General features: G+C 35.2%; 1 protein-coding gene across 4 annotated transcripts in view; it reads right to left on the minus strand.

Annotated features, from left to right (window-relative positions):
* Positions 1 to 1,114: 1,114 nt before the first annotated feature.
* Positions 1,115 to 21,982, minus strand: part of CHM (CHM Rab escort protein) — a gene marked incomplete at its 5' end in the record, with an annotated part of 198,489 nt that continues 177,621 nt past the window's right edge. For 2 of the 4 annotated variants that reach the window (XM_079909752.1, XM_079909751.1), the window contains 3 exons: positions 1,115 to 4,432; positions 10,515 to 10,675; positions 16,054 to 16,152. In XM_079909752.1, coding sequence (XP_079765878.1) covers positions 4,241 to 4,432; positions 10,515 to 10,675; positions 16,054 to 16,152 — 452 coding nt within the window. In that variant the 3' untranslated portion in view covers positions 1,115 to 4,240. Of the gene's footprint in view, positions 4,433 to 8,129; positions 8,253 to 10,514; positions 10,676 to 16,053; positions 16,153 to 21,982 lie in introns of those variants that run through there. The other 2 variants (XM_079909753.1, XM_079909754.1) reach the window with 2 other exon arrangements.

Raw genomic sequence — 21,982 nt, forward strand, 5'->3', positions numbered from 1 at the left:
TAAAGAATATTTCTTTTAGGGGTCAACTGTCTCATTGACAGGAAGAGGATTTACACATGCAAGTCCTATTAACATTAATAGGTGTTACCAGCATAAATCTCCCTGTAGTGATAGGTGAAAAGACCCTCCAGTCTACTAGGATTCAAGTTCTAATGATTACCTGTCAAATGGTCCTAAAAGTCATCATCACTAGAAAGAGCAGACGTGGCAACTTGTATGGGAAGGGCATCTCACTGCAGCCCCACAGCTGAACTATGTTAATAGAAAGAAAAGTGGCCTTCAAAGTGTGACCTGGGATGTTGTGTTAAACCTCTTGCATTTTTAAAAAGCCATCATTAAAGAAGAGAATTGAAACATATCAAAACACTTGTTTAAGAAAAAAAAAAGTGTGAATACTCTTATGAACTCCAAGGTGCTTGAAGGATAATACAGCTACTTGTTTAAAAATTCAATTAACCTTATCTTTCTTAAACTTGATTCATTAATAATCTCACAGATAAATTGCCAGTTTTGAAATAATGATGTTACCTTTTGAATACGTCCTGTCTGGGAAGGTTTAAAAATGACTTGGAATTGACAGAAAATGTCACTCTTCTTTAATTATTTGATTCAAGAACAAATCATAGTTCAGTGAATGATTTCTGCATGAAAAGAACATCAGCAGTCTCTTATCTGTTGCAAGTAAGCTGTTGGGGACTCAACGACCACAAAGACAAACACATCAGGTTCACACTCAGCAAGTAAATAAGAAAAACGTTTCAGATTCTCATACACTAAGTGAGATGCGAAAACAGTTTGCAGGTAATGTATTGTAAAGCCATATCCCATGCCTCAGAACACTGATTTCAAACAGAATGAGATCTGATGCTGGCAACTACAACAGTTTGCTAAGTAAACATACCCATGTATCATTTGATTGCCTTTTTCACAAACCTGACACAGTTGGCAGATGCCTAGGAATAAAACCAAGTATACAGCTGGACAATTAACTAAGAATTTAAGTAACAGATCAGTATCAACAAATAAATCAGTTCCAAGACAATTTTTAATTTCTTGGCATATATACAAAATTTTAATATTAAAAAATAGGATACCACGCCTGAAAGGCATTAAAAACAGACTTTATTTCCTCTGAAAACTTACGGTTACAGTGTGCAAATTATGAATAATCATATATTCATGCTTTTGGAAATGCATATAAGAAAAATCAATCAAGAGTTGAGAGAGAAATTATCCAATACCAATAGCAGTAAATAACTTATTTGTAAGAAAACTGCTTTGAAGGATCACTACTATTTAGCAATCAAATTTCAACAAATTTTTTTCAAGGTTTTTAGCACTTTAGACAAAGGGCTGCCTTCTCCAGAACTACAGCTGTGACAGAAGTTAATCATTAGTGTGGCCATTATTTTACACAAAGGGCTGCCCATCTCAGAAACTACTATTCCAGAAGTTAACCATTAACATGACTATTTTCCTATGAGCAGCTAGATATCATAGAAGATGGGGAAATTATAACTCAGTTTTCCTATAGAAAAATATATGTTTATAATATACATATCATATATATCTATCTTTTTCTGGGCAGGCATACCAACTAGACAAAAATACAGTAGCAACATAGGTCTAGTAACCAGTTTTCATGTTGATCACTAAACTGAATGGTATTATCATTTTTGGTTAATAAGGAGCATGCATAACATAAACATTTTAAACACATGAATAAAAATTCTTTGATAATAGCTATTTTCAAAATTTAAAATTAGCTACTGAAATTTCTGCATCACATACAGCATTTATATTTTATTCATATGACTTCAGGCTTATGGTTTTACAACAAAACTAAAAGGTTTTCCTTTAAAGCTATGAAAACAAGTATTTGCAGTAATTAAGGTAGCTGAAAAGAATGCTCTTAGAATAATTTCTATTACATTCTGAGGCAACAGGAAATATCTAAAGTTCTCTAACACAAGGTTTTTAACAGTTGTGTATTATCTTAATCATCACTAATCATATTCAGGAGCTTTTAAACATTTCAACAGTATTTAATAAATAACCTGGAAGAGAAATTCCGATGCTGGCTAATGGATGAAATAGGGTACAGTATGGACTGGGCCATGAGACCACAGAATATCTCCTTCATTGTTTTAGAGAGCTGTAGTAAAGCTATCAGTATTTTTCTAGTCATTCTGGGTGTACCCTGATTGGCTGTTTACATAAGTGTGCATGCTGCATCAAGAGGCCTTAACTCTAAGACTATAACAAAGTACAATATCTTAATTGGTGCAGTTTACTGCAATTGTATTCAGACTCAATACTCTCATATAGTGGAAGCTTTTATATTGCTGGTACTGCGGGGCAGAGCCAATACCCGGCGCTTATAGGTATGTATTGTGCATTTAGCGCATGCCGTGGTTGGGTTTCAGGAAATATGATTTAAGATGGATCTGAATCCATATAACAAAGTAGGTTATAATGTGATTCCCTGATTTGTATAACATTATAAAAGGGGAAGAAAGGGATAGAGGGGATTAAAGAGATAGGAGAGAGGCTATACAATGGGGAGAAGGATTAGGAGTAGCCTGAGAGGCTGGGAAGATTTTCTTCTGGATTCAGCTATATCCGCAGGGGGTTTAAAAGGTGAGGCAAGAGCTACATTCCTTGATTTTTTCCATTTCTCGTGAGTCTGTGACCTGACAGAGCTGGTTTCCTTTAAGATCTTCTCTGAAATCTGGAGAGGTCAGAGCCCGGCTGCAGCTGAAGTATGTAAGAACTATGTGCTTTCTACTGTAGCCATGGCTCTCTGATCAGCAAGATAGGCCAGACTGCATGACAACGCACTTTTAATGTATTTATTTATTGAAATAAGTTGTTGAGTCCAAACTATTGCTCAAAAAAGGTAAACCATCAGAGCTTGGCATTTGGAAAGATTTTAATATAGGCATTGTCACTGTAACTAGATTTGCTGCCTATGTACAGCCCTTGTATTTTTATGTTAAGTGCATATTAGGGTTTACCAATTGTCATATTCTATTTAGAGTCCTTGGTTGTTTCAGGTTTACCTACTAGAAGAGGAATATGAAGAGTTTATAGACTGTTTTCCTTATTAAGATTCAAAACCACAATTTCACGTTACTATGTTTACTTTTCTATTAGACTATAAAATACTAATTAAGGAAATAGATTTTTATTTTAAAAGCTTAATGCAATAAGAACACTGTGATCTATTGTGTTGGGGGAGGTGACAGCAAACAGTTATTTGCTGCATGAGATCTTTGATATTCACCCCCAAGACAATGAGAAAATTCTGAAACAACTTTTATTCCAGAAAAAACATTCTAAGGATGGCACTGCATTTATCTTCAATATCATTCTCATACAGTAGACATATGGAGAAACTGAGGCCCAGAAGTTAAACAATTTGCTTAATATCATCGGTGGCATAGCTAGGACTAAATTAGGTCCATAGACAATTAGGCTAGTGCTCCAGATACTCGACTAGTCAGAATTTCCAAATACCAATGAGCCTATTCAAATCTTTCCACTTCTTCAGTATTGAGCCTTCCTAGTATGTTCAGGATTCACATACAAATATCACTACTAACATTTAAAAGAAAAAATCACTGAGTAATGAACTCATCTTGCTTATAAAAGTGTCTACTTTAATATTAGCATTTTCAATACTCAAGATAGAAAACAAAACAAATCTCTATTTCAAGCATAGGCTCCTGCCTGGATCATGACACTTTAGTTTTTATCAGCTATATTTATGTATGCTTTTATCATTTGTGTCACGATGCTCATACCCATAAAGAAAATATAACTCAAATAATCAAAGGAAATATGTAAGCAGATTTTGAAATGTGGTTTTCAAACAAAGATCCAAAGTGGCAAGCAAAAGCTGTCCTAATACCATAGAATTATTAACAATGCATAGGATCACTTTCATAAACATAGCTATATTTCTGGGAATCAATCCATTTATAATTTTTATCTGCTAATCCCACAGGTTTGGTATCTTAAAGCAGGCAAGTCAATGTGCTTTACAAGTGTTTTGTGGTCTTGGAATGTCCTTTTTAAGGAAAATTCCCTTTTGGATTTCTATCATCTGTTTCTCTTGGTAATTCTGCATGTCAACTGGCTGCTGCTTTGTAACATTTTTCAAACCTTTCTTCCATCAAGAGGACTCTGAGGCTAGGAGGATTTTCCAAAATGTGCTATTCAGTTTGGTGTATACTCATTATTCAGAGGGCTCCTCTGGATTTCTCAGATTTGTGCTTTCCCTGGGAGTCTCTGAGTTGGCCTCTGGTATAGCACTGGATTCTGAAGCCTCTGGTTGTAAACTGTCTCCATCAAGGATAATGTCTTCAGGATTTGGTGGGGGTGGACAGAAGTCTTCGTTGGGGCAGATTTGTTGGAAAAGTGCTTCAGCCTGGCCAGGGAAGAAAGGGCACAAGAGTTTTTGAACATTAACGTAAAATGTATGTGCCTTTCTGGAACTATCAAAACAATGAAGTATCACCCTTAAAATTTTCTTTAAGTTATAGAACTTTACACAGCACACACGAGCTTCTAAAAACTGCTTTCAGAACTCCATGACTTTTCTCCCTCTAATTTATACATTCATTCAGGCCCACCCTTCAAGTATATCAGTACTTGCTAAGACTCTATGAAGTGCTCAGATAGTTGAGATTTTAAGGTCATTCATTCTACATGTCAACAGAAATACAATTTCCCTTAATATCCTTTATATAATTTCCTAATAGAGCCTGTTTGTGATATTTGTACAGTCTAATTTAGCATATACTAAGTTTAACAAGTCATTGTTCAAATCAAGAAAATTCTTCATTGTTTGCTCTACTATTTGCTTTTCTAATTTTCCTCTCCCTGTGCTTTGAGGAATATAACACAGTGTCCAAGACAATGGACACTGAATAGATAACCATGCCCAAATGCTGGCTCTGCCACTTAGCAGCAATGTGATCTGGGGAATGCTTACTCAGCTTCTGAGCCTTGCTCTCCTTGCCTATAGAATGGCAGAGTAAAGTAAGCCTCTCTATTTGGTAACTGTAATCATTGCTATTAATAATAACATAAATTAAAATGTTGAGATTTAAGCTGAGCTTAGTCTGGCAGGGTAAGAGAATAGTAAAGTAAATGTGATCTTAATTAACAACAACAAATACACACACATACAAGAAAGTGAATGTGGCAAGTAGCACTGTTATTCTATTCTAAACATATTCCTGCTATTATTTAGATGAATACAGTTCTTTGTTAGATAAGGGTCCCTGCCAGGCTAGGGAGCTTGCACTCTAGCCTACCGGTAAAAGAACGTCATTAACGGGTTTTAAACATACGCTTGTTTTGCTTTAAAGGTTACAATGTCTGTCTGTACCACTTCAACCCTTCTTCCCAAAGTACACGCAAAGTCATCCATTAGGTCAGGAGTTGACAACTATGGCCCACATGTCAGATCCAGTCTGCTGCCTGTTTTCATAAGTAAAGCTTTACTGGAACACAGTTACTCTCATTCATTTATCTATGGTCTACGGCTGCTTTTGCACTGCAATGGTGGAGTTGAGTAGTTGCAAAATACATTATATGGGCTGCAAAATCGAAACTATTTGCCATTTGGCCATCTATAGCTTGTAAACTCCTACATCAGGTGAATAAAACCAGTATCTTTGGGATAGGGTGAAGGGTTGGTTAAGCAGAAACTTTTGAGCTTTGATGTCGAGTTGAAAGAAGGGACAGGGAGAGAAAAATAGCTTCTTTCCTTCTTAAGTATAGTTCAAAGTTATATTTTTAGACATGCCATTTTATTATGGATATTTTGAAATTAAATATTTGAGATGCCTGCTTTGCTTCCATCCTGGGGTCTTACCATATACATCTTTGCTGGAGACATTTAGTCCCTAGAAGCAGGACTGAGGTCAGACAGAGCCTCTACCTCACACTTTAGTTCCTGTAATGGTCACTGTGTCTGTTATCTCTACCTTGACTGCCTATAGAAGTTCTCCTTCTCCTTTACTCTCTGCATGCAATCAGTCAGCAAATCCTATCAATTTTATCTCTTAGTTCTTGACTCCACCTGTTCCTCCACTAGAGACATAGCCCAGACATGCACCATCTTTCCCCTGGACAACTGCAACATCTCAGAACTGGACTGGTCACTTTGCCTCTAGGGTTCCCCTGTGTAATCCATCTTTATGCTGCCCTTAGAAGGGTCAGTGGAAAATGAAATTCTGTTTATGCCTTTTTTTGGCTTAAAACTCTTCTAACAGGATAAAAATCCAAGATACTTATAGCAAACAACATCCTTCAGGCCTATCTTCTCTGGTATCATCATCTTCTTCTTCATCCCATCTCTGCCTCTCAGGCCTTTTGCTCCACTGTTACCTGTTTATTGGTACTTTCTTAAACATACCATGATGTTTACACCCTGGGCTGGTGCAAATGCTATCAATTTGATTGTCTATCACTTGGATGAAGAATTGCTACTCATCTTTTATATTCTTCCCTGTAAGGTTCTCTGACTCCTAGATACAACTCATGGCTCCTCTATATTACTTTTATACTTTCGATATCATTCTCTTATTGCATATACCACACTGCAATGTCATTTGTTTACACGTTTTTCTCCTTTACCAGACAGTGATTCATCCAGGAATAACGACTGGGTTTTAGTTAACTCTGAATCTTTAGTGCCAGGCATGGAGTAGAATCTCTCTTTCTCTCTCTCTTTTTATATATATATTTTAATATATTTATATATATAATATATATTATATATATATGGGAGAACTTTAGAAACCGTATATTATACAAATGTTGAATATAAATATTGTAACAATTATTATGATTACTATTATTATTACTGTTCCTCTTACTTCTACTCCAATTCCTCTGTATCTCACACCTTGTCTCCCTTTTGCCACCTCCCTGTAGGATAGATTTTCTCCTGAACTCCAGTCCCTGTGGCTAGATCCCACTCGACCTGTTTTTGTATATCCCTGTCATGAACAATGTATGTCCTAAGACTGCCAAACAATTGCAGGTTGCCACCCTGCTTTTATTTGTGTTCTACCTGCTTGTGGAAATCCCACCTTCAGCTCACTGCCATTGGCCCTCTCTGATGCCAATTTCCTAAAGCCAGACTCCAGCCTTTCCCAAGTCTCTCCTCTTTCCAACTGCTGGAACCTTTTAGGGTCAACTGCCACTTTCTGGAAGGTCTATCTAGTGCTTCTTGGTGAACTTCATTTCATTTGCCAACTAAGCCCCAGTTCTGAGAGTTGTCACCAAGAGGTTGGTTCAGAGTACTTAATTGTCAACTTTTAACCTTCCTTGCTGTTTTAAAGCCAGAAGTTAGCTTAGGTAAAGACTTTCATGTGGTTAAAATAATTAAAAAGGGCTAATTATATTGTGAATTAGTTTCCTTATATTGGGAAGTACAGAGAGGACACGTTGAGTTATTTAGATATTCCTGTTTCTTTAACATACATCCACACAAAACAAACAAATATTTTGTCAATCTAGCAGTTTAATGTATTTAGGATGTATCTGCATTAACGAGTTGAAAGTAGCATAGTATACTAGATGAGTGTACAAGCACTGGAATCCAACAGACTTGAGGTTGAACCTTGGATAAAAAATTTAACAGCTATGTGATCTCTGGAAAAGTTATTTAGCCCCTTTGGCGCTTAGTTTCCTCATCTGTAAAATGGGGATGTCACAGATACTTACCTCATAGGGTTGTTGTGAGAACCAAATACAATAATATATATGAGATGATTAGGACAATGCCTGGCATGTAGAAAATGCTCAATGAATGGAAGCTTCAGAAGATATGACGCCTAAAATTGCCCTCTCCCTCAATGGCTTGAGAAAGTGAATGCTACTGCACTATGTGAGCAACTTGACAGTTCCTATGACCTATAAAGCTGGTCTTCAACTTACAAATTATGAACCAAAAGTCATAAGCAAGTTGCTGATCTGTCCATATAAACAACATTCTACATGCTGGTTAGACTGCCAGCCCAGTCCACATCAGCCAATATAACCCATTTCATACCTTAAGTATAATACAGAGTACAGTACTATTTAACTATTCTTATTCTCAAGGCAGTGGCAGCTCCTAGGCAATGGGGGTTCCTGAAGAAGGAGGGAGCTATCACTGGCTTGGGAGTATAGACAAGTAGGGACTATAGACCAGTCTGTTCATCAGTATCTGTGGGTAAATGAAACACTCCCTGTATTAAGAAAAGAAATATCTATGTCAGGTTCAGAAAAAAACTGGAGTAACACAAACTACAAAAACTAGCAAGTCACAGAAAGATTCACATAATAGAGAATGTCTTGGTATGCTCCTGCACACAACTTTAACTTGTGAGTAATAAACAGATCAGATTACTTTATATTTTTAATATGTCTTCAAATCATAAATAGCTTCATATAAACACAGAGAGACAGGTCTATGTTATTCAACATCTATACATTTACAAATAAGAAGAGCAGATGCAAACTTGCCAACTAGCAAAATGAAGCATTTTATTTCAAAAAAAAAAAAGAGAAAGAAAGAAAAATGATATCTGCAGGTACTTATGTTTCCTACACAGGCAAAGCTTAGGTGATGTTCTGAGGGCTTTTAGAGACAATTTGGAAGACAGAGTCATCAGTTAGTGCTTGGGATGAACACAGCATGACATACTGGAATTAGAACAGAGTTTATCTGAACAAACTGGCTATTTTTATTTTTTATTATTATTATTTTTTGTGGTACGCGGGCCTCTCACTGCTGTGGTCTCTCCCGTTGCGGAGCACAGGCTCCGGACGCGCAGGCTCAGCGGCCATGGCTCACAGGCCCAGCCGCTCCGCGGCATGTGGGATCCTCCCAGACCGGGGCACGAACCCGTGTCCCCTGCATCGGCAGGCGGACTCTCAACCACTGTGCCACCAGGGAAGCCCTATCTGAATAAACTGGCTATTTTTAAATGTTATTATTGATGCCCTTTAAAGTAGGCATTATAATATTTCTCCCAAAACTGATGTGAGGTTAAAAGCTGTATAACAAATATAAACCTACTTATAATTAACAGTATATAATAATTAGCACCCAAACTAGTATTACTGTTTTCTTCTGTGAAAACACTGCACTCAAGTCTATCTTCTTGGGAATCAATATCTCATGATAAAATTATCCTTTAATTTTAATCTTTTAGCTTGCAGTTTAGATCACATTAGCACTTCTATATTAAGTCCTTATTTAAGGCCTTCCATTTTGGTTAAAAAAAACATTAAAGTTCACTCAGGAATAAAGTTACCTGGCTGATAACTTGCTGGTAATTTCTTCTTGGAAAAAAATGGACCATCAAAGCAAAAATGACTTGGCCATTTTAAGCCATAAATGTAGATATTGAACCATCCTGAGTTCCTATTAAACTAACAGAATAAATGATGGATGAGAGATGTGACTTCCTATTTTTGTTTGTTATCACTGACTAAATATGATTATCCTGGATCACCACTAGACTCTGAAGATGAGAAACAAAGAATCTGGTAAAAAACTGTAAATGTATAGGTCATAGCCTTGCTGCTATGCCTAAAAATTAAAGGCTCAAAAAGGCCATCTGCTCCTATAAGATCCCTACCACTAGTGGGAATGAAACTTCCATTTGTGGTCTTAGAACAACGTTAAATTATCCATTTATTGTTTCAATAAACAGATGCGCCAACTACATTGGTGAAAAGTTTAGACTTATACCTTAAAAAATGGTATTTTCTGCTCTACTCTTCCTGTCAAGTGCAGAAAAGTGTGTTTGTACATGCATATGAATTTTCAGCTTAGTAGACTCATAATTCACTTTTGGCATTTTGTGTCACCTGCCCTGTACCTATTGATAGCCCTGCCCAAGAACGCTGTCACAAAATTCCACCTTGATTTAACATACTCCTCAGCAGCTATTATAGTAGCTTTGGGACACCAGCTTGTGTCAAAACATTAAAGGAATCATGTTAATTGTGAAAAACTATATGTTCTTTTCCATGGTAAGGATGTGCCTTAAAAATGTGCCATTTTAAAAATACATTTTGTATGCCTTACTAGTTACACTCCTTTGGAAATGACTCAAGTTTACAGAGGAAAAAGTTTGTGTATTTCAAAATACAATGATAGGCCACCATTTAAATTAGAAGCAATGTTTCTTTAGAATACTGGCATTATAAATTAATTTTTCTGAATATGTATTTCTAACATCTTCTATCTTTATTCCCACAATGGAACTCATAAACAGTCTCTTGTAGTTCATCATTATATTCAAGAACGTGAAAATATTTGATATTAAAGTGGCTTTGTTGTTCACCAAGAAAAAGTTTAGGGGCAAATTGCAGAGATGGTATTAAATGAGAGAGATGCTTTTTAAGTTTCTTTTCCCACCTCCTAGAGGAAAAAACAATTCACTTTCCCTACCACACCAACTTCCTAACATAAAACCAAGAAACACCAACAGCCTTACCTGTTTGACTGCATTATCATTTCCTAAAGCACAGTCTGGGCCAGAGCAGACATAAACGTTGGATGGTAAATCATTATAAGAGTTCCTGCTGACGTCTGAAGAATCTCTCATATTGAAGTAAAGAGCCCACAGAAGTCTTGGCTTTTCAACTTCTTCATTTTCTAAATGTAGATATAAATTTTACTTACATCTAAAGCACAACATGCCTCTCAATTACTACAACATGTAGCCAATTGCTAACAAAGCTACCACTATATATTGTAGTAAATCAGAGCTTTGTATGTAAACTATAGTAAATCTGTATCCACACACTCTAATACATGTGTATGATATTTCAAGCAATGATGGCTTTTCAACCTAAGACAAGTTAGATTTTAAAAATTATTTTGATTATTAGTAAGTTACTTAGATTTAACTCCCATCATGTTCCCTTGGATTTCTCTTATTTCTCATCACCAGTATGAAAGCACTTATGATCATATTCATCTTTAAATTATGCCAATGAAGTGAGAAGTTAACATAAATTTATTTTCTTATGTTTCACATGGATAAACCAACTTAAAAAATTATAAAGTAAGTCAATGCTATATACAGGATTATGAGATGACCAGAATAGAGAAATCTATAAAGACAGGAAGTAGGGGAATTCCCTGGCGGTCCAGTGGTTAGGACTCAGTGCTTTCACTGCCGAGGCCCAGGTTCAATCCTTGGTTGGGGAACTAAGATCCCACAAACTGCGTGGCATGCCCACCCCACCCCCCTCAAAAAAAGACAGGAAGTAGATTAGGGTTACCTAGGGCTGTGGGGGAATTGAGGGTAAGTGCAGGTTAATGGCTAATGGGTATGGGGTATGGGTTTCTTTTTGGAGTGATGGAAATATTCTAAAATTGACTGTGGTGATGTTTGAACAATACATTAAAAAACATTGGATTTTATACTTTAAATGGGTGAATTGTATGGTATGTGACTCTCAATAAAGCTGTTATTAAAAAATAGTATATACAGGATTAAAAATTGGATATCCTAACTCACTAACACTCTGTCCTACTAGATTACAAAAGTAATGCCAACCAACCAACAAATAACAAAAATATGATTATGAGACTGTAAGCTGTTTTCAGTGCACATTCTCTCATTTACAGCAAGCATCTATTATGTGTTAGGCATCAGGCTAGGAGCTGGGGATACAAAGATGAAGTAGACTTAGTCCTTATTATCTTGCTCTTTCATGTTCCCTAATACAGAGCCTAGCACATAACAGATGCTCAATGAATAATTTCTGAACCAATTTTAATTCTGCTTTCAGGTATAATCAAAGCATGATGTGCTTATTAAAAGATCCAGCCCTCTTAATCTCAATACCTAAAGCCTAATCCTTGCTATCTTAATAATTATTTCTATGCCTTTCTTCTTTAGAAATGTTATAATTACATTTTCTTTGGTTGAAAACAGAAAATATTGCTGTTAATATATTTATTGACTACAGTGTTTTCTTAGCCTGAATCTGAAGAAAAATTCAAATTCTGTACAATGATAATAAAGGACGTGCATGACGATTACCCAAGACCATAAGGCACCTTGTGAATCATAAAGAAAATTCTAAAGGTATAATTATCTAGTTAATTAACTCTTATTGGTAGATTTATAATCAGTGGAGAAAAGTTAGCTAATTGCATTCTTCAGTTAAAAAGAATGTCCCATTCCCCAATTCAGGACAAATAGGTTTTTTATTATACTTAATTTAAAATATCTCCACTACAACAATACCAAATATGTTCTCTTTCTAGCTCATCCGGAATAATCCATAATTATTAATGTGATAGGATGAAGAAACTCTGGATGAAGTGATCCTTTAAGATGCTCCTTTCTAATGCTAAGATCTATGAGTCTAAGGTATCACTAACTTCATGTAAAGCACAAAATAGGTGGTAAAACCTACTTACTTACAAAATAAAGGAACATAAGGGACTCATATTTCACAGCTAAAACCATATGGCTCTTAGTAAATTTATTGGTGAGCTTAGTTTCAGTAAATCTTACAGGAAGATGGTTAAACATACTGCCTATCACTTATGAAACCAGACTCTAGGAGCATTGCAGAAAAGTGAGCTAAGGTCTGGTAGTCCTTTAATATTGCTCATTCCATTTCTAAGCATATACTAAGAGAGCTTATCTTATATTTTATGAAAGTTCCAGCTCAGAGGAGGGCTTTCACTCAATAAAAATTGGGGGAAATGAATAATTCAATTATAGGAAAGAAATTTCATAGAGGTTGAAGTTTTGAAAAGAAACCGAGAGGAAGATGAAAAGTTGACATAGGCTGAAGATAAATGCTCTAGACACAAGGGAGTTATTGGGCTTTGACCTTAAAACCCTCAAAGAAACAAGTAATTGCTTCATCTTTCTTTGAGGCCAGCTGGAAGGCAGTGAGAGAGCTGGAAAAATAACATGCAATTGTGCAGTGCAAAATTGTCAAAAAATTATTAAAGCTGTCGAGGTTTGGTTAGGAATACATCACTTGGTCAGAAATAGAATTGGTTTTCTGTAATAGCTCATTTCATTCAATTAGATTGTGCAAAGGACTAAACAAGTAACAGGTAATTTAGAATAAAATCTTGGGCGAATTAAACTGGGGCAAGTACAGAATAAAGTAGGCTGAAGAAAATCAACAGTGGCACACCAAATAAAAGCAACAAATAGTCTATAGCTGCATGCCATGTTTAGGGAGAGAGTGAACTATTTTAGCAACATAGCACAGTAGCACAAGACCAAGAGAGTAGGAAGACTGCCACAGCTATGACCTAGACTGGACACAACAAATACAAAAAGGAATTAAGATAAGGTATTTTACTTCTCAGCTCAGTAAAAACACCCTCACCAGCCACCTATTTCAAAATGACACCTATAAGGGGAATTCCTGCATTTAGGCAGTGCTGATTTTTTGAGATAGGAACTGAATGAGATAGAATGAGATAATGCCACATGCTGTGCCCAGTGGAGGGAAGAAGAGAAAGAAGATGGTGCAGTGATGATATTACACTGCAGACATTTGAAGATATTGTACTAATGAAATTCTTGCTTCAATTTGTATGGAAAAATCTCAATTTCCTGCGTAAAATAAGAAACCACTTAGGAAAGTTCTACCTGTGCTTTGAAGGATATTAGGGAATCTGGAAGAATTAATGCACATATGAATGGTGAGCAATCACCTCATTTTCTCACCTGCAGAATCAGGTTTATTAAGCATAAAGTATCTGAAATTTCCTTGGACTGTGAAGTAGGGAAGAGTTTAGAGATCTCTGATGCTCTTAAAGGAGGCTGGGAAGTAGGGCTCTTAGAAGTATTAGTACAACTGCTTCTTAAGACAGAGCATATGTCACGAGCTCCAGCTGATACCTTAAACATGAACAAGTAAGAAAGAGAGGGAATAGAAGGAATACCTTCACAAGGCTATTGGATTCCTCAGATACAAAGGCAAAGAAGTACTGTGTTTGAGAAGAGAACATTATCTTTTAATACTATAAATGAACTTCATTGCAAAGTGACTAGGCTGACTTTCACAAAAGCTCAGGAAGCACAGCACTACACAGAACATATAAGTCGAATAAAAAGAAAATAAGCTTAAATAATGTTATTCCTCTGGCACACATTTTAAAACAAAATATTTATAAAGCTTTAAATCATAAGGTTTCATATCATAGTCAAATAATTAAAACATAATAGTAAAAGCCATCAATCTGTGAAAATAGGGGCTTTTGCTACAGAGAAGAATGTGCTTTAATGTATTAAAAGTTCATATTACTCATAAAGTTCCTTCTTCCTCATTTAGGCAGGAAAATGAATTGAGTTCTCTTCTCCAGGTGACTTTGCCTCTTTGACCTGCCATGGCCCAGTGCTCACTTTATCTGGTGATTCATTTTCAATAACTCCAACAGTATTTGTTCTGACATTTTAATTAAAATATGACCACTACCTCATCCTGATGATAAAAAGGCCTATGTGTCAGTGAAAACTGGCTTTTCAGTGCCTCAGTGCACCTGAGGACCCCTCTGAGCACATAGTTCTTACTAAAGAATTTCACTCAGGTTCTAAACAATACATCATTTCAAAATAGGATCACATTAACCATTAAGATTAATGTTTAAAAATCTAAAATGGCTAGAGGATGCTAAGTAATGAATATGTAATTTACCTATCTTGATTTTTTAAAAAAGAAAATGCATTTAAAAAGTGAAGAGCAATGATACAATATTCAAATTTAGTATATTATTTGGGACCACCACACAATGAAATTACAACCAAAAATTTTGAAAAAATTCAGAAATAAAGAAGGAATTCTGAGTTTTTATAAGCAAGGTAACTAAAGCCAAAGACAAAACTATTATTCCATTTTACATTTAGGAATATTATTGTGTATTGTAACTCTGCAATCAAATTTTTAACAATACATTTATATGAGACTTTCCAATGGAAAAAAAAAGTAAATATGAAACAAATTAAATTCCAAACTAAAGTGAAGTAAATTTTCAGACTGCAGAATTTGATTCAAGCAGCCCAAAAAGAAATTAATTATACCGATATTAGCTCCTGAGAATGGAGCAGTTTGTTTTCCTATGTAAATGTAAATGCTCCTTTATGCACTATCTTGCAAAGAAAACAAACAAGACACACAGAAGATGAGCTAAAAGGAAATACAATAGGTAGGGGTAAATAAATGGTTGCCTGAACAAACATAACATCCAAAGAAAATGAAGATATATGAATTAATGAACTGGCCAGGATTCAAGTGGACATCCAAATCCTATAATGAAAATCACCGTCACTTCATATAAATGAATAAGATCCATTAGGCCATGTTTTGATCACCTACACATAGAATTCACTACAATTTGCTCCATTCACAGCTACAAGGGCTACCCTATGATGCGGGGAGAAAAGTTAAAAAATTCGTGGTTGAAAAGCATCTTTCCACCATGAGTAGGCAGCAAAGTGGCATGTATGTTTTGAAAGCTAAATATTTATCACATCACTAGCATGCAATGCATGAAAAGACAATTATTGGTTATAGGAAGGATTCCTACGTTTGCCAATTAATAGCTTAACTTTCTCTCAGTTGAACCAAGTTTTTTTTTTTTCTTTATAAATGAAGATAACTTTTTCTGATAAAGGAATATATGCTCTTCATACAACATCTATAAAATAAAGAAAATTAAAAGGAAAAAGAATTATACATAATCCCACCAAAATTGAGAGATTTCCTGAGTCTTTTTTCTATGCATATGAGTATGTACACATATAAATTTATATTTTTGCACTTAATTATATACATTGTGTGTGAGATGTAGCTTTTTCTCTTATTATAAATATTTCCCCAGTTTTAGGAAGAGAATGTGCTTAGTCATCCTAGTAAAACATGTAAGCATTGGTGCTGAATACATCACCTTTCAATTCAGGTTGCAGAAACCTTCCTGAGATCTCTAAAGAGGAGTAAAGTGGTCACGTTACCTTTCCATCATGAATCACTGATTATTGTTCTTACCTATCTCCTTTTCGGTATATGGAGTAAACAATTTCTGCACAACTGGTTCTAAATCTTCTCTTGCTGTTTTAGAAGACGTACAAGTCAAATGAACCAAATCTGTTTAAAAAAAAAATATTTTGAGTTCCTGCTTATCACAAATTTCACTGTGTACTCATATTCAAGGCACTAAGCTGGTGCCATTGGGAATAGAGCCAAGCACGTCATGGCTCCTGTCTTTAAGAACTTTATAATCTAGTGATGGAGGACATGTAAAAACCATAACAATATGCTATGTGTGTTAAAAAAAATAGCGAAAATATATGTTAACTAATAACAAAGAGGGAGCACACTAAGACTCAAGACTAAGTACCAGTTGATGGTTATGTAAAACCAGCAAGGTAAAAAAGCTTAGGAAACCATTTATTCATAGAAAGAGCTTAAGCCATCCTTACAACATTCCCAACGAGGGTGGATAAAGGATTGCTAAGCAAAATACTGTATAAAAAAGACTAAAAGTGGACTATTTTTTTACCTAGAGAACACACAGTATTCTTCAGACAGAAAAACCCATTTATACATTGACAAGTTAAATATAATATAAATTGACAAGTTAAAAACAATATAAATTGACAAGTTAAAAACAAATCATCTATTCATTATAGGGTTCTCTAAGAAAGTTTTTTGGGGAACACTGTTAGCTTAGTTGAATCATACTTAAAAGTCCATAATATGGCACAAGTCAAAACTTGTGTAATATTTTCAGGATTTCCAAATCATTTTGTTTTGCATTTACAGGTTCATGGGGCCCAGACCTCAGAGAATGTTTGGGTTAGAGAATACCATGTACAAAAAAGGTCCTTCACAGAAGTGAAATACTGTAGCCTAAGGCACTTAGAATTCCTAAAGGCCTACATACAAAGGGCAAAGGAAGGACAAAAGGTTCTACATACTGAAAGGAAGAACTAAGGGGATCCCTAAATGGGAGTAATTCTTCTGGTTTTGGAAAGGGTTTAGGGCAGAACAGAATTATGGCAGAAAGAATATATATTAGAGAAAAGTATAAGAACTGAGACATTCCTACTCCTAAAACACCAGTAGAGAAGTACATGCACTTCTTTTCTAAAGTTTACTTTAGGCTAGTAGACTTTTTAAAACCCCAGGAACATGGTTCAAAGTTTATCATGGAAGCACAACATCAGAATAGAATTCTCTTTATTAAAATTAATTCCACATTCTACTCTAAAATATGTCTAAGCATAAAGGGACTCTTAATAACCATGTGAGCTAAAATCAAATATTGTAGTATTTTTTTCCAGGTGCACCAAAGAAAGTGATATTCTAAGAAAGTTCCTGTCTTATGTATGGCCTAATAAAATATCTACCTTATTTAAGCAATGTTTTTGTATTAATATAACAATGATTCCCATTGGTTTTGGGATATTGAAGGATATACAGTATTTCAATACATAACCTTTACAACAAAATTATTCCTAATGAACTTAAAATTTTCAAATGCAATATAACTTTGGTAGGGAGGGAGTTTAAAGTCCCTAGATAAATGCTGAATTAAACAGAGTATATAACTATAAAGGCAGAAATATCTGATGTAACACTAGAGAGAAACTGTCCTCTCTTATCCCCCAGTCTCACAAAATACCAACGTTCATGTCAAAGTTCTCAATTTTCCAGTTCTTTCCTATTCAATTGACGTACACTAGGGGGGAAAGCAGATGAACATGAATATAAATAAAAAAGCATATTTTGAAAAATATCTTAACTGTAAACTACTAGTTCTATAAGTCAGGATATATAAAAGAAATACACCAGAGTAAATATATCCTTATGTTTCCTAACAGTGTAACAGAGTTCAGTTCATGGAATGCTAGCAAAAATTTCTAGTAATAAATTCAGATTATCATCTTGTACTTAATAACTTTTATTACAATTCTTAGAAGGAAAAATTAAAGACATCTATACCTTGAATTCTAATACCTTGATTCTGCTTAGATGCTACTTTTTTTTTTTTTTGCGGTACACGGGCCTCTCACTGTTGTGGCCTCTCTCGTTGCGGAGCACAGGCTCCGGACGTGCAGGCTCAGTGGCCATGGCTCACGGGCCCAGCCACTCTGCAGCATGTGGGATCTTCCCAGACCGGGGCACGAACCCGTGTCCCCTGCATAGGCAGGCGGACTCTCAACCACTGTGCCACCAGGGAATCCCGATGCTACATTATTAATTCATTTACAAATTTAAGGTATGAACAACTATTTTTTCTCCCTGCTTATTACCCGCTTTTCCTGTTATCTATGTCACTTCCTTGTATAGGTTACTCTGAATTTATTGCTTCTTTTCAAATCAGAGGTTGATTGTATTATTTTTTTTTTAATTCAGATTATTTTCAAAGTTGGTTTATTAATCTTCATACATCTCATAAGTCTTTAGCAAGGGCAAGTTTTAGAGTCAGTTTTCCTCTTAGTCGAATATAACTTTCACTTTTCAATAGGTGTTTAATAAATATTTGTGGCTAAAGACAATTCGCTTCCCTGCCATGAGCAGACATTAAGTACTCACAGTCTTAGGAAGACATACATGTGCATACAAATATACGTATGCATACACATGCATAGGGAAAATTTTACTAATTACTTATATGAAGTGTGGAAAAATTATGACTGACCAGGGTAGAAGTAAGGAAAGCATAAGTGGATAATCCTTAAATTACTTAAATCTGCCTGAGAAATGCTCACAGGCGCTTTAAGATATATCTTTAAAATTCTCAAAATAATTTAAAAGATTATCTAGAATTTACTGTATGGTGAACTTGCATGTGTCAGACACTACTCTAAGCATGTCAGAAGTATTACTTCATTTTACCTGTGCAACAGCCAACTATTATCTTCATTTTACAGGAGAGAAAACAGAGGAACAGTGGAGTTAAGCAGATTTCCCAAAGTTATGCAACTACTAAAAGGAAGAGCTGGGGCTCAGAGTTGGAATTCAAGCCCACGTGGTCTGCCTCTAGAGTGCCTGCTCTTAGTCACTGAACAATGTTGTGTAACTGTAATAATCACCTGCAGAAGGTACAGCTAGTCACTTAAGGCAGCAACATTCAAACTGGGAGGTGTATAAAGATACAAGAGGACTTTCCACAAGGTAAATAACTCTAAGGGAGTCACTGTCCAGATGCTCAACCTCACCTCCTGCAATTTTATTAAGCAATACATTTCAAGAAATTTACTTTGTGTTTAATAATCCTTTATCAAAACTGTAATATATTTGATAGTTTGATTCATTTTGCACAAATATAATTGGATTAATTACTGAATCCAGAAGACATATTTTAAGCTTACTGTCTTTGGAAATTTTAAAAAAATCTATTTCTATTTATTATTTGAAGTGGGTGATAGTGGGTATCAAATATCTCTGATACTTAAATTCCATTGAATACATTTAAAGGGGTGATGTTACCATTTTACCATTACATACCAACATTTATAATGTTAGAAACTACACTCTTGGTGATTATTTGAATTTTATGACAAAAAACTGTATATGTCAAATTATACAAATTATACGTGTTTGAGGGGTACATGAGCAAAAAGGTTTCAATACCTTAAGGTGTTAACATAATTGCAAAACCATACCTATAGAACATGTTGTCATATTTCTACCAAAATTTAACTCTGTGTAAAATGCTCCTTTCTATTCTGTGAACTTAACTCCTCTCCACGAAACTAACTTGCTCAGTAAATGCTAAAAATGACCACAAATTAGATTATATGGGGCAACTGCTTTCCTAAAAGTATTACATTCATTAGTGCCAATTAACAACTATAACTAAGATTGTGGAAGATGCAATAGAACTGGAAACATTAGCCACTGGCATCATGTGAGATAATAACTGACTCAAAAAATAGTTTAAACCTTGACTCTACCTTTTATAAAGTATGCTCCTTTTACTTCATTTAGCAACTGCTTAAAGGCTTAACAGGCTAAAAGATGACAAAATGTGTTCTCTGTCACAATTCTTCTCTTGGCAATATATTTAGCTTTGTATTGGCATTAAAGAAACTGCAAAATATCCTATTCAATTTATAAGCTTCTGCACAGCAAAAGCTGTGCAAAACAAAATGAAAAGACAATCTACGGAATGGGAGAAAATATTTGCAAGTGATGTGACCAATAAGGGCTTAATTTCCAAAACATACAAAAAGTTACACAGCCCAATATCAAGAAACAAACAACCCAATCAAAAAATGGGCAGACCTAAATAGACATTTCTCCAAAGAAGACATACATATGGCCAAAAGGCACATGAAAAATGAATAACATCATTAATTATTAGAGAAATGTGGGAGCACCTCAACATATAAGCCAAATGCTAACAGCCATAAAAGGGAAAATCGACAGTAACACAATAATAGTGGGGGGACTTTAACAACCTACTTGCACCAATGGACAGATCATCCAGACAGAATATCAATAAGGAAACATAGGCCTTAAATGGCACATTAGACCAGATGGATTTAGTTGATATTTATAGAGCGTTCCATCTGAAAGCAGCAGAATACACTTTTTTCTCAAGTGCACATGGAACAGTCTCGAGGAAGATCACATACTGGGCCACAAATCAAGCCTCAGTAAATTTAAGAAAACTGAAATCATGCCAAGCATCTTTTCTGACCACAACACTATGAGATTAGAAATAAACTACAGGAAAAAAAAAACCTGTAAAAACACAAACACGTGGAGACTAAACAATATGTTACTAAACAACCAACGGTTCGCCGAAGAAATTAAAGAGGAAGTCAAAAAATACCTAGAAACAAATGACAACAAAAACACGATGATCCAAAACCTATGGGATGCAACAAAAGCAATTCTAAGAGGCAAGTTTACAGCAATACAATTGTACCTCAGGAAACAAGAAAAATCTCAAATAAGCACCTAACCTTACACCGTAAGCAACCAGACAAAGAATAACAAACAAAACCCAAAGTTAGTAGAAGGAAAGCAATCATAAAGATCAGAGCAGAAATAAATGAAATAGAAATAAAGAAAACAACAGAAAGATCAATGAAACTAAAAGCTGGTTCTTTGAGAAAATAAAATTGATAAAATTGATAAACCTTTAGCCAGACTCATCAAAAAAAATAAACAGGAGATGACTCAAATCAATAAAATTAGAAATGAAAAAGGAGAAGTTACAATTGACACCACAGAAATACGAAAGATCATAAGAGACTACCACAAGCAACTATGTGCCAATAAAATGGACAACCTAGAAGAAATGGACAAATTCTTAGAAAGGTACAATGTTCCAAGACTGAACCAGGAAGAAACAAAATATGAACAGACCAATCACAAGTACTGAATTTAAAAAGTTCCAAAAGAGTCCAGGAACAGATGGCTTCACAGGGGAATTCCATCAAACATTTAGAGAAGAGTTAACACCTATTCTTCTCAAACTCTTCCAAAAAACTGCAGAGGAAGGAACAGTCTCAAGCTCATTCTATGAGGCCACCATCACCCTGATACCAAAACCAGACAAAGACACCATAAAAAAGGAAAATCACAGGCCAAAATCACTGATGAACATAGAAGCAAAAATTCTCAACAAAATACTAGAAAACAGAATCCAACAGCACATTAAAAGGATCATACACCATGAACAAGTGGGGTTTATCCCAGGGATGCAAGGATTCTACAATATATGCAAACCAATCAATGTGATATACCACATTAACAAGCTGAAGAATAAAAACCATAAGATCATCTCAATAGATGCAGAAAAAACTTTTGACAAAATTCAACACCCATTTATGATAAAAACTCTCCAGAAAGTGGGCAAAGAGGGAAATTACCTCAACCTAACAGAGGCCATATATGAGAAACCCACAGCTAACATCATACTCAATGGTAAAAAGCTGAAAGCATTTTCTCTAAG

Source organism: Stenella coeruleoalba (assembly GCF_951394435.1).
Source record: "Stenella coeruleoalba genome assembly, chromosome: X".
Lineage (NCBI taxonomy): Eukaryota > Metazoa > Chordata > Mammalia > Artiodactyla > Delphinidae > Stenella > Stenella coeruleoalba.